Raw genomic sequence first — 13,670 nt, forward strand, 5'->3', positions numbered from 1 at the left:
ATTTTCTTCTTACGTAGCTGTAATTTATATTTAAAGAAATGTACGAACGATATTGGTTATTTTCCTGGAAGATTTAAAGAAGCATACAAATGTGATAATCAGGGTATGAAACAAGGTATGGGAACTTTTTTCAGTAATTGTGTGCAAAAATTCGGAAAATATTCTTCTTCGTCCCTGTAGAATTACATGTACAGTAGTATACAATAATAATTTAAATATTCGCAAATTAAATATCACCCGGTAGTCTTCAATGTTACCACATTGCTGATTTTATTTTTATTATTTTGGCAACGTGGCTACAAAATAGTTTATCATACCTGCATTGGGGAGTTGCATACATTGCAAGAGTGGAAACTGCAGTAGAACGCAGACGCAAATACGAGGACATTGCGGTTATAGGACTGTTCTCGCTTACTAATTCGCAATTTGAGAGGTTCTTGGTGTTGACGATTGGTATTGTCGTGGGCAGAATACGATGGAAGTATCATTTTGTTCAAATTTTTCGCTGGTTAATTATCGATTATTATCTTGGTTATTTGAAGAATCTATTCACAGCATTTCTATTGTGCTCCTTTCGTTACCGGAAATCTCGTCGAAATGTTAACATAGCAATAATTAACAAGTAGTTTTGTTCTCGTCTTAATTAACGAAGTTTGCGTCGTTATCGACTATATTTTGTTGTACAAAATTAGAAAAATAGTTACGATAGAATATCTTCTCAAAGTGGAGATAAGTTCGTAGATAAGTTCGAAGAAGGCGTTATTTGCAAAAAAAGAAAAAAAAAAAAGAAAAAGAAAAATGATTCTTAGAACGCAGTTTCATACTCGAATAATTTTGTACGTTTCTGTACGAGGATCGACAACGGGAGCGGGATGAAAAACATAGCAATGTTTCTTCGATGGATAAGCTTTTATTGTTATTTTTGTAGACGAAGCACTGGATGGAAAATCAATTCTAAGAGAACGATATTACGTACTCGAACATCTCGAGCGACTAGAATTCTAGGCAAATAATCTTCATAGCGAAGATTGCCGTATCGGAATGTTATTGAATCGCGTCAAAGGCCCGAATCGAATTGAATCCATGCCACCTTTGAACACAGTGCAGAGACGTAAAATGGATTATCTCGACTTTCGTGACAGGTCACGTGCATTTCCGTCGTTTCGATACGGTTCACAGGTTCGGAGCCACGGTCGTCAAGACATCTTTGACGTTGCCCTGACAGTTCACGCACATAATGGTTTGACCACGAAGGCCCAGATCGTTGGCCAGGAGTTTCAGGTTCTGCGAGATAACGATTCTTTTGAACCACTCGTCGATAACGTGGCTCGGGCGATCCAGATACCGGTACTTACCTTTCCAACCGTAACGTCGATCCTCTTTAGGTTCTCACAGTCGAGGAGGATGTTGCACTGATTCTGCTCGGACAGCTTCATTATTTTGGCTCGGAAGTTTTCCGCCGCCGGGAACGAAACGGTCTCTTCGGGTATAACGCGTATTAATGTTTCATTTTCTACCTGCGCGCAGAAAGTAACTCTTTGAGAGATACGAGCACATCGAACGTACACTTACCGACAAAAGTGAAGAAACTCGAAACACGAGTTCTCTTAATAAGTAATGCCTCGGTACGATACGTTTTCGTTGAGAACGAATAATAATTATTGCACCACGTTTCATTCGATACGTACGGTAAATGGACAAAAATGTTTAACTTTCGCGTTGGGTGTAATCAATTGTGAAATTTGTGTAACCTCTTGAGGATGAACTCTAAAAACGAAACTAAACTTTTTGTTCGAATTGAGCGAACTATGTGTACACGGATTGCCTATCAAATTGATTCGAGAATTTCTATGCACTGATTGTGAGAAAATCAATGTTCCGAAGGGACCAGCCTGCTCGACCGATCGAAATTCCATAAAGTAACTATGAGATTATACGAAACGGCCATCGGGTTCACGGTTGTTCCCTAATCAAAATTAATTACTCGGCAAATCACAGGGCGGTGGTTCCAAGTGCTCTTGCGCGAACTTGGTCGATGCGATATCACACGGATGACAAACTGTTATTTAAATGAGGAAGTGTATGATTTGTAAAGTCGTAAATATTGTGATACTAATGGGTTTTTCGATAAGTTTTATCGAACAGTATTATATTGAACAGTACTACATTGAACAGTACTATATTGAACAGTACTATATTGAACAGTATTATATTGCACAGTACTACATTGCATAGTACTATATTGAACAGTACTGTTCAATAAGTGTTATCGAACGACAAAATTTATTGAGCAACCCAGTACTATACTGTTCAATAAGTTTTATCGAACGACAAAACTTATTGAACAGTATTATATTGAACAGTACTACATTGAACAGTACTATATTGAACAGTACTACATTGCACAGTACTATATTGAACAGTACTATATTGAACAGTACTATATTGAACAATACTGTTCAATAAGTGTTATCGAACGACAAAATTTATCGAGCAACCCAGTACTATACTGTTCAATAAGTTTTATCGAACGACAAAATTTATCGAGCAACCCAGTACTATACTGTTCAGTAAGATTTATCAAACGACAAAACTTATGAAATAACCTAGTACATATAATGTACCGTTCCTTAATTCTTTGGCCCATTTTCATGATTTCGTGCGTGCAATAAATCGTTCCATTAATTAGAAGTAAATAACTATAAACAATACGTTAGAAAATGATGGCAGAATTCGTGTTTGCACGACATATTTCTTAACTTTTGTCCGTAAGTGTATTGAAAGTAAACGAACAAAGAGAAAACTTTTTACTGGATTAGTTTACCTGCTCGATCTTAGTATTGATGGAGGGTCGTGCCGAGTAATACAGTAAGAACAATAGATTCAATCCTATACCAATAATGATACCCCATTCTAGTTTTAGAAACACACAGAACAGCAGGGTGATCAGCATCAAGAGAAAGTCAGACTCTGGAAGAGAAACAAGTTTCTGAGTGATTTTAACGTTCGCGAGCATACGGAGCGGGGAAATAATTCGAATCGTGTATCTCGATCACGGTAGTCGTAATTGTAAATAAAATTTACGATCTGCGGTCACGAATCAGAAATTTTTCATCGATGAAAGATTACTTCAGCTTTTCGTGTACGTGTTTCGTACCTTTCGTCATTTTAACATGTCCATTTCGTTCGTAATCTAAAGTGCAATCGTCACGTGATTCGCGATCACCGAGGTAATCGTGTCCTATGATTACATTCGCTTCGATTACTTATTCGCGAACACGTCAACCGAAAGAAATCGAACTTTTAAGCTTTTGCTGAGAACACTTTTGGAAAGAAAAATTTACCCAAAAACTGACGAGAAGAGGTTAAAGGAAGTCTTTCAACGAAACCAATCGGTTTCCTCGAAGAAAAGAACTTGTTTCGCTGTACGTTGCTGATGAACTCCATCGGTAAGTTCTACCTAGCGCCCATTGATAAACGCGAAACTTGTTCCCACGGCCTCGTTAAGAAGATGAGTGTTATGCGCTGGTCATTTGCAAAATTGGGTCCACGGCGAATAGATTCTTGTATCAATCAATGAGTTCATCAACGACCCAGGATACTCAGCGTTTCGTTTAAAATGATTCTTTTGAACTTTGGTAAGAAGAATCGCATCGATGATACGTCTCTGATCGCGACTACTCGTCGTTTAATTACAGCGATCAAATATACGAATTTTACTTACTTTTGGCGTACCACACCATAATGTACGTCTTGAAATCGAGCATGTAGTACATGGCGCATAGAATAACACCGGCCAACGTGGCTTTCGGAATGAAACGAAAGGTAGTGGTCAACAGGCCAGCCGCGAGCAGCACGAGACAACCTGTGAAAGACCATCGACAATTAACGGTAGATCGTGTCACAGGATGAAATTCTTCGTCGTTGAAAAAACCGAAACAATTTCGTAACTTGAGTACCTCTCTGAACTACTTTTTCACGATTCCCTGTCACGTGATTCACGATTACCGAGGTAATCGTGTTTGATGATTATATTCGCTTTGATTACTTATTCGCAAACACGTTAACCGAAGGAAATCGAACTTTTAAAAGCTTTTGCTGGAAACACTTTTGAAAACAAAAATTTACCCTAAACCAACGAGAAGAGGTTAAAGGAAAGGTCTTTTAACGAAACAAATCGGTTTCTCCTATACACGCAACCCCTTCGTATCTACCCAATCGTTTTCGATACACAATTTTAAATCGAGCGAATTAAAAATATAAATTAAAATTATTCCAATAGCAATTGTGTTTTCCGCGTCAAAAAAAAAAAAGCAGACTGTTAAAATTGGAAAGAGAAACAGAGGGAAATAATCATATTTAAACTCAATAGTTTGCTGTCTCCTAAATTGAGTTTCACGCATCATCGATCGATGAATTAAACGTCTATTTCAGGTTTCTGTATTATTAAATTCACGTGTTCTATAGTTTCGATGATAGTACCGGTCGACACCTACTCGATGCCAAGATTCACGGTCACGGTGTCGGTATCGATAAATCGATGGCGACTGCCTCAGATTTCGATACCTACCGAGGCTCTCGATTAAGTGCTCCGGTATCGAATCGCTCGAGTAACATCGAGATACCTAATCGTGTCCGTTCTCGGCCACTGGTGTTTATGTTAATTGCCCGGTGACCATGCAGCGCGAGACGGGAGATCTTCCATCTCGATCGTCGGTGTACTAAACGGCAGTGAATCTGATGATTAAGTAACACACTTACCCGTGAATAAGCCTCCGAATGTTGTTTTGACTCCAGACGCGTGATTGACGGCTGTACGGGTAAACGAACCCGTAACCGGCATCGATCGAACGAAGGACCCGAACATGTTGCATATACCCAGCGCGAGCATCTCTTGCGTGGCGTCCAAAGATTTTCCCATCGCTAAACTCAAATCACATCGATTCACGGACATTCGTAGCTCGTGTGCTCGTACAATCGCGCGTGTTCAAATCGAACTGTTTCGGTACCTCGTTAAAAGCGATACGAATATTCGTTACGCGACGAGAACCGAATAAAAGCGAAACCGTACCATCCGGGTTCTCGCGAGAGTATTTCGAACATAAATCGGGATCACGTTTTATTCGAATAGATAGTCTCTCGGGTTCGTTCGTGGAACGTCATTCTTTGGAACCGTGTGCACGCATTTTCGAGCTAATTAAATATTTCGAACGACTTAAGTGTGCCGAGCACCGTGGAAAAGAATCGAATCGGTCCGAACGCGTTCACTTCGATTAAATAAACGAAATATACCGATTACAAAAGAGAGATACAAATTGGAATTATTTTTTTCCCTACAGAGAATGGATACGAATATTTTTAATGTTGCGACCCGCGAGCCAATTCGATCAATGGACGCTCCTTCTGAATATTGAAGATCGTATCGATCAGAGGGGATGGTGTTTTTGAAAAATGCATGCATAAATATGCGCGCGATTTATTTTCGGGTAAACGTGGAATTGTTTTATTTAATGGAACAAAAATTTGTATATTTGATGAAAACGTGAACAAATTAAACGTGCGCCGTTAGGTCGTTCGATATACCCGGGTGTATATCCGAGGATCGTATAAAAATACTAATGTGCAAAATAACAGTAACGTACTATGACGATAAAATACAAGCAAGTGTAACATCGATCTGACTCGTTGCTCACCCGAAGACGCGAATCGAAGTAAACGCAATTCGAGAAAGAAGATTCTTCTACGGTGCTCGAGATGTTCAAGCTGTTTGAAATTTTCTAACTATTCGAAACACAACCAAGCGGATGGGGAGAGCTTAACCGAACCGGTTAAGAAAGAGCGTAAAACTCCGAGGAGCGAGATCTTTATTTACAGTCGAGATTCTTGGCTCGCGGTTCTCGTAAGAAGCTGGATCCCGCTTATCGGATCTTGTTCAGTGTCGAATTTCGAGATACTCGCATGTTCGGAGGTCTTCTTCGGCTCTAAGAGACGTTACTCACTGTCGATCGATCGTCAACGATCGAAAACCAAACGATCGAACCCGACGACTCGAAAGTTTTCAATACCGTAGAAACAGAATAGATTTCGAGGAGATTGTTACAATTACGCTGCAACGTGCAAATAAGTTTACTACTGTGGTAATACGAGAGAATGAAAGAGATTGCGTGTTGTCCGGAGAGAATTCGAAGTGGAATAGAAGAGAGAGTGAAAGAAGAGCATTCTTTTCAACGCTTTTAAGAAGAATAAACGATAGAAGAGTGAAAGAAGAGCGATTGAGGGTTGTTTGGAAAGCCATTTCGTTTCTTTTTTTTTTTCGTGAAAATGAAACACGATTTTTTTAGAGTGCATAAACATTTGATTAAATTGTATATTCTCTATTTTGGAAAACGAAATCACTTTCCGAACAACCCAATAATTATTATATGCGTTACGAAAGTAACGATAGGCAAAATTTCGGAATTTTTAATTTGTGCACATGTTTGACATCGTAACGACTATGCTCGGTAAGTATTGGCGACGATAGTTTAATACTCTGGATGGAGACATAACTCGAATCGTATATCATTGAACATTTTTACGTCGAACTTTTCTTACGCTGGAAGTTTTTTACTGTAGCATTTCTCGACGCTAGAATTCTTTTACGGTAGAATTTTACCTACGCTGGAATCTTATTTTTATTACGTTGTAACGTAAAATTCTAGAGCAAAGAAATCCTAGCGTAACAAAAATCTACCGTTAATGAATTTTAGGGTAAAAAGGTTCTCGACGCTAAAATTCTTTTACGGTAGAATTTTACCTAAGCTGGAATCTTATTTTTATTACGTTGTAACGTAAAATTCTAGAGCAAAGAAATCCTAGCGTAACAAAAATCTACCGTTAATGAATTTTAGGGTAAAAAGGTTCTCGACGCTAAAATTCTTTTACGGTAGAATTTTACCTAAACTGGAATCTTATTTTTATTACGTTGTAACGTAAAATTCTAGAGCAAAGAAATCCTAGCGTAACAAAAATCTACCGTTAATGAATTTTAGGGTAAAAAGTTTCTCGACGCTAAAATTCCTTTACGGTAGAATTTTACCTACGTTAGAATCTTATTTTTATTACGTTGTAACGTAAAATTCTAGAGCAAAGAAATCCTAGCGTAACAAAAATCTTTCCGAACAACCCAAAAGCACCATACTAAGAAACTTTCGGCGTACGTGACCAGACGCATTGAGTGAGAGAGTTTGAGAATTAGAATGAAAGGGAATGAATGCGTGTGAAGATGCGAAAGAAGAACGTTTGGGCAGTCATTGGCAGTTATTGGTAATCAAAAACAGTTGTTGGAAAATTGTCGAAGCGTATCGTGTCGCGAAAGAACAGAAAAGTTAGCGTTATCAACGTAGTCAGCGTAGTCAGCGTAGTCATTAATTGTGCGTTTCGTTAATATTTTGTTCCTACAGCTACATCATTCAATGCACATATATCCTAGAACTGTATTCACTCTTATTCTATAACCACCACTACTTACTTAAATAAAATTTCTACACTACTACTTTCACGTTAACTACTTTTTTCCATTAGAATTTTCTAACTTCTCGATCGATGTAATTCTCGGAGAATTCCAAATTGTCCTTTGACACTCGGATTTCTAAAAACAACTCTTCCACTTCGAAGCTTATTTTTAAGCTTATTCTATAATCACCACAAACTTACTTAAATAAAATTCCTATACTACTACTTTTTCCATTAGAGTTTTCTAACTTCTCGATCGATGTAGTTCTCGGAGAATTCGAAATTGTCCTTTGAGACTCGGATTTCTAAAAACAACTCTTCCACTTCGAAGCTTATTTTTAAGCTTATTCTGTAATCACCACAAACTTACTTAAATAAAATTCCTACACTACTACTTTTTCCATTAGAATTTTCTAACTTCTCGATCGATGTAGTTCTCGGGGAATTCCAAATTGTCCTTTGAGACTCGGATTTCTAAAAACAACACTTCCACCTCGAAGCTTATTTTTACGTTTCGGTCAGCACGTAAGTTCGTCGTTTGAACGCGTGCATTTGTTTCAAAGCGTACCCGATTGGTCGCCGGAGAGTGGTCCTCGCGTCGCTCGTGTTTCTGTAGTCGCCAAGTGTGCAAACATTTATATATTTACGTAAACCTGGTCGACGGTACCTACCGAAAGCTTTTGCTATCGCCATGTGCTCGATCGTAGATACCACTGGAACAGTGAAAAGCGTTGTTCCTATCACCGATAGGGTTTCCACAAAATCGTACGTACGGTTATTGGCTACAATAGAGAAAGGCGGTGGAGCGAACGGTGGTAACCCTTCACCCATTGTTCCTGAAAAAATCGTTTTCAATTCATTTTTGTTCTCGGTGAGCAACGACGCGTAAAAATATTAGGTTGTTCGGAAAGTGATTTCGTTTTCCAAAATGGAGAATACATAATTTGATAAAATTTTTATACCCTCCAAAGAAAATCGTGTTTCACTTTCACGAAAAAAAACACGAAACGACTTTCCGAACAACTCGATATCGTCGATGTAGCCTCACCGGTTAACCTGAAAGGTTCTAGTCCTTTCGTGTGATAAATATATGCAATGATGGTTCCTACGACGACCACTATTGCGTTACGCGCCAAAGTAACGCTCCATCCGACTTTTTGAATCCAAGTGCCAGTTCGACGTCCGGGCATATTCTTGTAGAAATTTTAATAAAAATGTTAAATCGTCTCGTTGTATATCGCGTTTACTACGATGTAGCGGAGCCATATTTAATATTACTCTTCCGTGATCGAACGTGATGGCTTCTTTCAATTTTGAACCGCCATTATCATCGATCAGTGAATCGTGTGCAGGGAACGACTACAGGCGCTCGACGAACGTACAAGCTGAACTCGCAATAAAGTATTCCGCAGACACCGCACGCTTTTGAAACGGATTCGTCCGTAAGGAAAGGATCAAAGAGGTATTTTCATTTTGAAGTTTCGAAAATCGAGTTTCCCTGTCATTTTTCGAATCTAGCGTTTTCGAAGTTCCGAAAAGAGATTTAAACGGAGCAACTTATTGCTAGAAATTCAAGCAAAAATTCGTGCCCGCATATTTCCGTGGACACGTCACTATATCCGTTCCAAGTATCCGCAAAACGTTGCCTTTGTCCCGGAATCGCGAGTTTGAGATTTATTGCCACGATACGTCAAGAAGAAGACCAAAGGAGTATATTTGTACAAGGACACGATCCAAGAACGAATAGACTAGATGGATATCTATATTCTCTATCGGCGTCGGTAAATCATCGTTTTCCCTCGTAAAACTATCGCATCGTCGAATAATATTTTCCACGCATCGTAAGAAAAATAACTACTTCTCGCGACAACTGTACAAAAATATACCCGGATTGTCTCGGAATACGATTGAATCTGTGAAGCTTTCGAATTCCAAGATCGTGAAACATCTCGCGTATTATTTTCACAATTATCTGTAACGTTATTGAATCACGAATATCACCGGGAAAGCTCTCCGAACGAAAACACGCTTTGCGAAACGGAACATTTCGAAATCGAGCGATCGCTGCGGTCGGTGTACATCGTAGAATAATAACAAATAAAACCGAGGTTCCTACGATCGCTGTGATAACTCCACGTACAGGAGGAATTCACCGCAAAACCTTCCTCGTTTCTCCTTACATTGAAAGCATAGGCTCGCGTTGGTTAAAGAGATACACGAATGCATCCACCGCACCGATGGCTTTCCTCGAACGCATATATGGGTTCATCGTACCCGAAGGGTTAAGGGAGAATCGATATTGCGCGCTAAACCGCTAATACCATGCGGAGAAACGACAGCAGACGGTAGTTCACGATAGTTTAATCGTTTCGTTTCGATAACCGTACGAGTACTCGTTACCACGATACAGATATTCGCGCGCGTAATCTCACTCGTTCGATCTCTCAATCGGAATCGCGCGATCGAGTAATCGATGCACTACCTTGAGTAAAATCAGGATCGTTATTGTTCCAACGCCCAACACGGTGTCTTGGTATCTGATCCTATCCAAATTCGTGAACACCTTTTTCAATGCATCTACGAGATCCTCGCTTCTACCGGGTATACCCAACAGCGAGGTGAACTGAGACGCGGCTATGTTGATCGATGCGGCCGCCGTAAATCCCGCAATCACTGGTATCGAAATGAAATCTAATAGAAAACCTGAAATCCACGATCCACGTTCAATTCGTTTCGCCCGATTGAGAGGAGAAATCGACTAAATGAATCTGTCTTGCCGGTGTACGGCCCACTCACCCAAGTGAAGCAGCCCGAGTGCCGCGATGATGCAGCCTTTCAAAAATGTAAGTAATACGGCTATATCGGGACCGTAATTCAACACCAAAGGCTGCACCATTGTCGCCATGATAGCCGTTGGACCGATGGTAATGCTCTCGCACGATCCAAAAATAATGTACACGAACGACGCCATGAAAGATGCATACAGCCCGTACTGACCACAGAGAAAGACGTTCCAAGTGAGCGAAAAAAACAGGGGACTTGTCACGGATAATTGTTTCTCTAGCGTTGTTATTCGTTTCTATCTTCGTGTTTCTACTATTTGTCTACACTCGATAAACAATCTCGTTGCAAGATTGTTCAGTGGCGTATGATTCACTCGTGTTACGACACTTTTCTCGAGTCGTGAAACAGGCAATTGAACAAAGGAAGGTCTCAACATTATTGCTATAACTGTTGATCGGAGAGACGACTCGATTTATGGAATTTCTGGTATCATAAATCGGTGGGAGTCTTGTGTCGTGAAAGTATAGAGTGTTTCAATGTATGTGAGTATAATTTTAGAGGAAAATTTAGCGCACTAAAATAAACAACGAAATTCGTACAAACGTATGTCGGATACGATTTTCTTTTCCAGTTACAGTTGTTTTTATCTTCGATTAATTTGCGTGAGTGTGCTCTTCCTGCAACCGTTCGAAGGAAGATACTCCAATTGTATATCCAAGAGAATTGCCAACGATTTCGAACGATATCTGGTACTTAAAATGGACAAGGGGATTTATGATAAAACGTTTCAAAGATTACATTCGAGCCGAAAGTATCCACTTCGAAAAATTTCTTTCAAGATAGTTGAATAACTTTTATATCTTGTAATACAGATACGATTGTAATTCGAAACAAGGTCGTATGATAAACATATTGGACATATGTTTGTACAAACTATTTTTCTTATTTTAATGTGCTGAATTCGCTCCTGATGTTACGCCTACATGTTTTGGAACATTCTGCACATTTCTAATCGGTCTGAATGAAACATGAAACTTAATTAGTTCTAACAACGAAGAGCGTACGATAACTATTAATAATTTGTACTAAAAATGTAGAGTTTCATGATATTGCAACGTTAAACGTTCTCAATAATGGTTCGAAATTATGGTCGAGCGCAGATATTGAGTGACCTAATCTGTGAGCCGCAAAATCTTATATTGTACCTTCTTGGGACACAATATACGTAATTCCGATACAGGGTTACCAACTCGTATATATGTAAACACGAAGTGAATTTTTCAACTCATTATTAAACTAATTATCTCGAAATCGACCAAATTTTATTCTTTTTAGTTCTTATTTTTTCATAAGGAATCACCTTCAGCCCGCTTTTACATGTTATTCGGGAAGACCCTGTATAGAACGGTTAAAAAAAATTTCAATACCGGTGTTAAAATTGATTCGAATATCGCGTGGTTTTGTAGATACTAAATATCGTTTAAAAAAAAATACAATCCGGCAGTTATTGAACGAAAGGAAGAAAACTTTTGAAATTATTTCTTTAAATATATTTTAAAACTGTTTCTCAAAGAGATTCATTTGTCCGCGACGAATTCTTATTCGACTTAACTAACCCTTGCTTTTGGGGGACTCTGGATGCGGCTACCGTTTAATTAACTCTCCGAACTGTCTAACTTATACCAGAGAAAGAAAGTACATCTTGTTACTATCGATTTAAGAGGGTCGTCGTAGCTATTTATTACCCCGTAAATCTTAAATAAGTATAAATTCACTCTCGGATAATTAAATTAATAATTTTATACTCCCCGGTCGTTACAGCAATATCGTTGAAAAGCATGTCATAAGGTAAGGATCCTAGACCCTTGGGGGATTCTGGATGTGACTACCGTTTAATTAACTCCCTGAACCGTTTGACTTATAGTAGAGAAACAGTTATGCGGTAAGAAAACACATCTCGGAACTTCCTACATCGCACATTCGAATCGAACCGAGATGAGAAAAATTGATAACCAGTTAAAAGTTTCCCATAAACAACTTTTTACCCTTTCGTTCGTGATCCGTCGAATAACGATCACAGTTTTAAAATTTATTCGTCCAGGGTGGACCAAATAAAGCATCGATCGTTCGATCGAACGAACATTGCGAATAGGTCGTTACGCGTTGATTTTATTCGACGTGTTTCATTCCAATAAAATATTTCCCATCTCTGGAATCGAGCGTGATAGGTACCTAACTACGATACACCGGAAGACGTGGTAATTGTCGATCTGTCGTGCGTAAATCCGTGTTGTTCGATAATCATTACGTTGCTCGAAGCTGTGTACCTCAGGACTTAATCCAGCGACGATACCGTAAGCAATACCCTGGGGAATAGCGGTCAGACCGACCGTGAAGCCTGCCAGCGCGTCTTGAGCCAACCATGAGAATTTGTAGGCCGTCAACCAGGACAAAACCGGTAACTTTCGTTTCGCGTATCCGCAGCAGGCGTTTCTGTTGCACCAAGACACTTGAAACGAGAAACAAGCAGACAATTTCGTTAATTCGTGATAATCGTCTCGATCGAACGAAGAACGAAGAAAAATCGAATCGCGTTAAACGGGTAACGTTGCGTTCACGGTCGAACACAATCGTTATCGTTCGCTGCTAACACCTCGGATATCACGCGTGTCACGTCGGAGGAAATCTATAACAACGAATCATTTTTACGGATCGTGAGAAACGTCGATAACTCACTTTTCTCGCGCGATCCGTTTTGCGTTTTATGGAACATCCTTAAAATTGTTTCCGCGAACTCGAGACACAAACGAGAGCCAACTTCCTCTCAAACACTGAAAATGTTTCGTTGAACGTTCACAGTTACGAATCGCGTTGCGCGCACCACATTTTCGATTACCTCGCGAAACGATACAACGTTCGCGTTCTCTTTTTTTCCCAACGATTCTTTTTTCTCGATTTCAGCGAGAATTTCGGTACGAACGCAACGCGAGACCGGCATCGCGATGAAACGCTTAGATCGTCGCACCGAGCCGTTGCAACTCGATCCTCGCATCGATCATCCACGCGTATGCGAAAACAATTCCGGGACACGTGAAACCGTGTACGCGTCGCGTGAACGCGTAAATTTTGCTACGATGCACTATTCGTTTCTACGGCGTTACGGTGTAACGAAGATCGTGGTTCCGTATACTCTCGATAAATCGTCGTGGCACCGGCCGCCGGTATGTATTTATCAACGCCCCCTCTCCCCTCGTCCCCCCACTCCGCTACAACTCGACGATTTAGTAAGCTCAACAACGGTTACTAATAGCACTCGTGCGATTTTATCCGATGATTTAACCTGTCGACCTTAAGTGAGGGCGCCACTTCGAAGAGAGCTACTTCGCCACCGA

At 39.8% G+C, this 13,670-nt stretch overlaps 1 protein-coding gene across 1 annotated transcript; it reads right to left on the reverse strand.

Moving 5' to 3' along the window:
- Nucleotides 1-901: 901 nt before the first annotated feature.
- On the reverse strand, nucleotides 902-13,445 carry LOC143146962 (sodium-independent sulfate anion transporter). Its single transcript, XM_076311739.1, has 11 exons — nucleotides 13,015-13,445; nucleotides 12,606-12,787; nucleotides 10,291-10,486; nucleotides 9,977-10,197; nucleotides 8,543-8,687; nucleotides 8,166-8,330; nucleotides 4,762-4,923; nucleotides 3,725-3,865; nucleotides 2,825-2,970; nucleotides 1,356-1,517; nucleotides 902-1,284 (listed from the first exon to the last, which is right to left on the reverse strand). Exons 1-11 carry the CDS (start codon nucleotides 13,049-13,051, stop codon nucleotides 1,174-1,176), a joined length of 1,668 nt encoding a protein of 555 aa, XP_076167854.1. The 5' UTR covers nucleotides 13,052-13,445; the 3' UTR covers nucleotides 902-1,173.
- Between the last annotated feature and the right edge of the window lie 225 nt (nucleotides 13,446-13,670).

This window comes from Ptiloglossa arizonensis, chromosome 5, assembly GCF_051014685.1.
Source record: "Ptiloglossa arizonensis isolate GNS036 chromosome 5, iyPtiAriz1_principal, whole genome shotgun sequence".
Lineage (NCBI taxonomy): Eukaryota > Metazoa > Arthropoda > Insecta > Hymenoptera > Colletidae > Ptiloglossa > Ptiloglossa arizonensis.

Coding starts and splice junctions, on each gene's coding strand:
- LOC143146962 (XM_076311739.1), bottom strand. CDS start 13,051: ATGTTCCATAAAACGCAAAACGGATCGCGCGAGAAAA. Junction 8,688..9,976: donor CGATCCTGATTTTACTCAAG/GTAGTGCATCGA, acceptor AATTTCTACAAG/AATATGCCCGGACGTCGAAC. Junction 3,866..4,761: donor ATTCGGAGGCTTATTCACGG/GTAAGTGTGTTA, acceptor GGTCTTTCACAG/GTTGTCTCGTGCTGCTCGCG.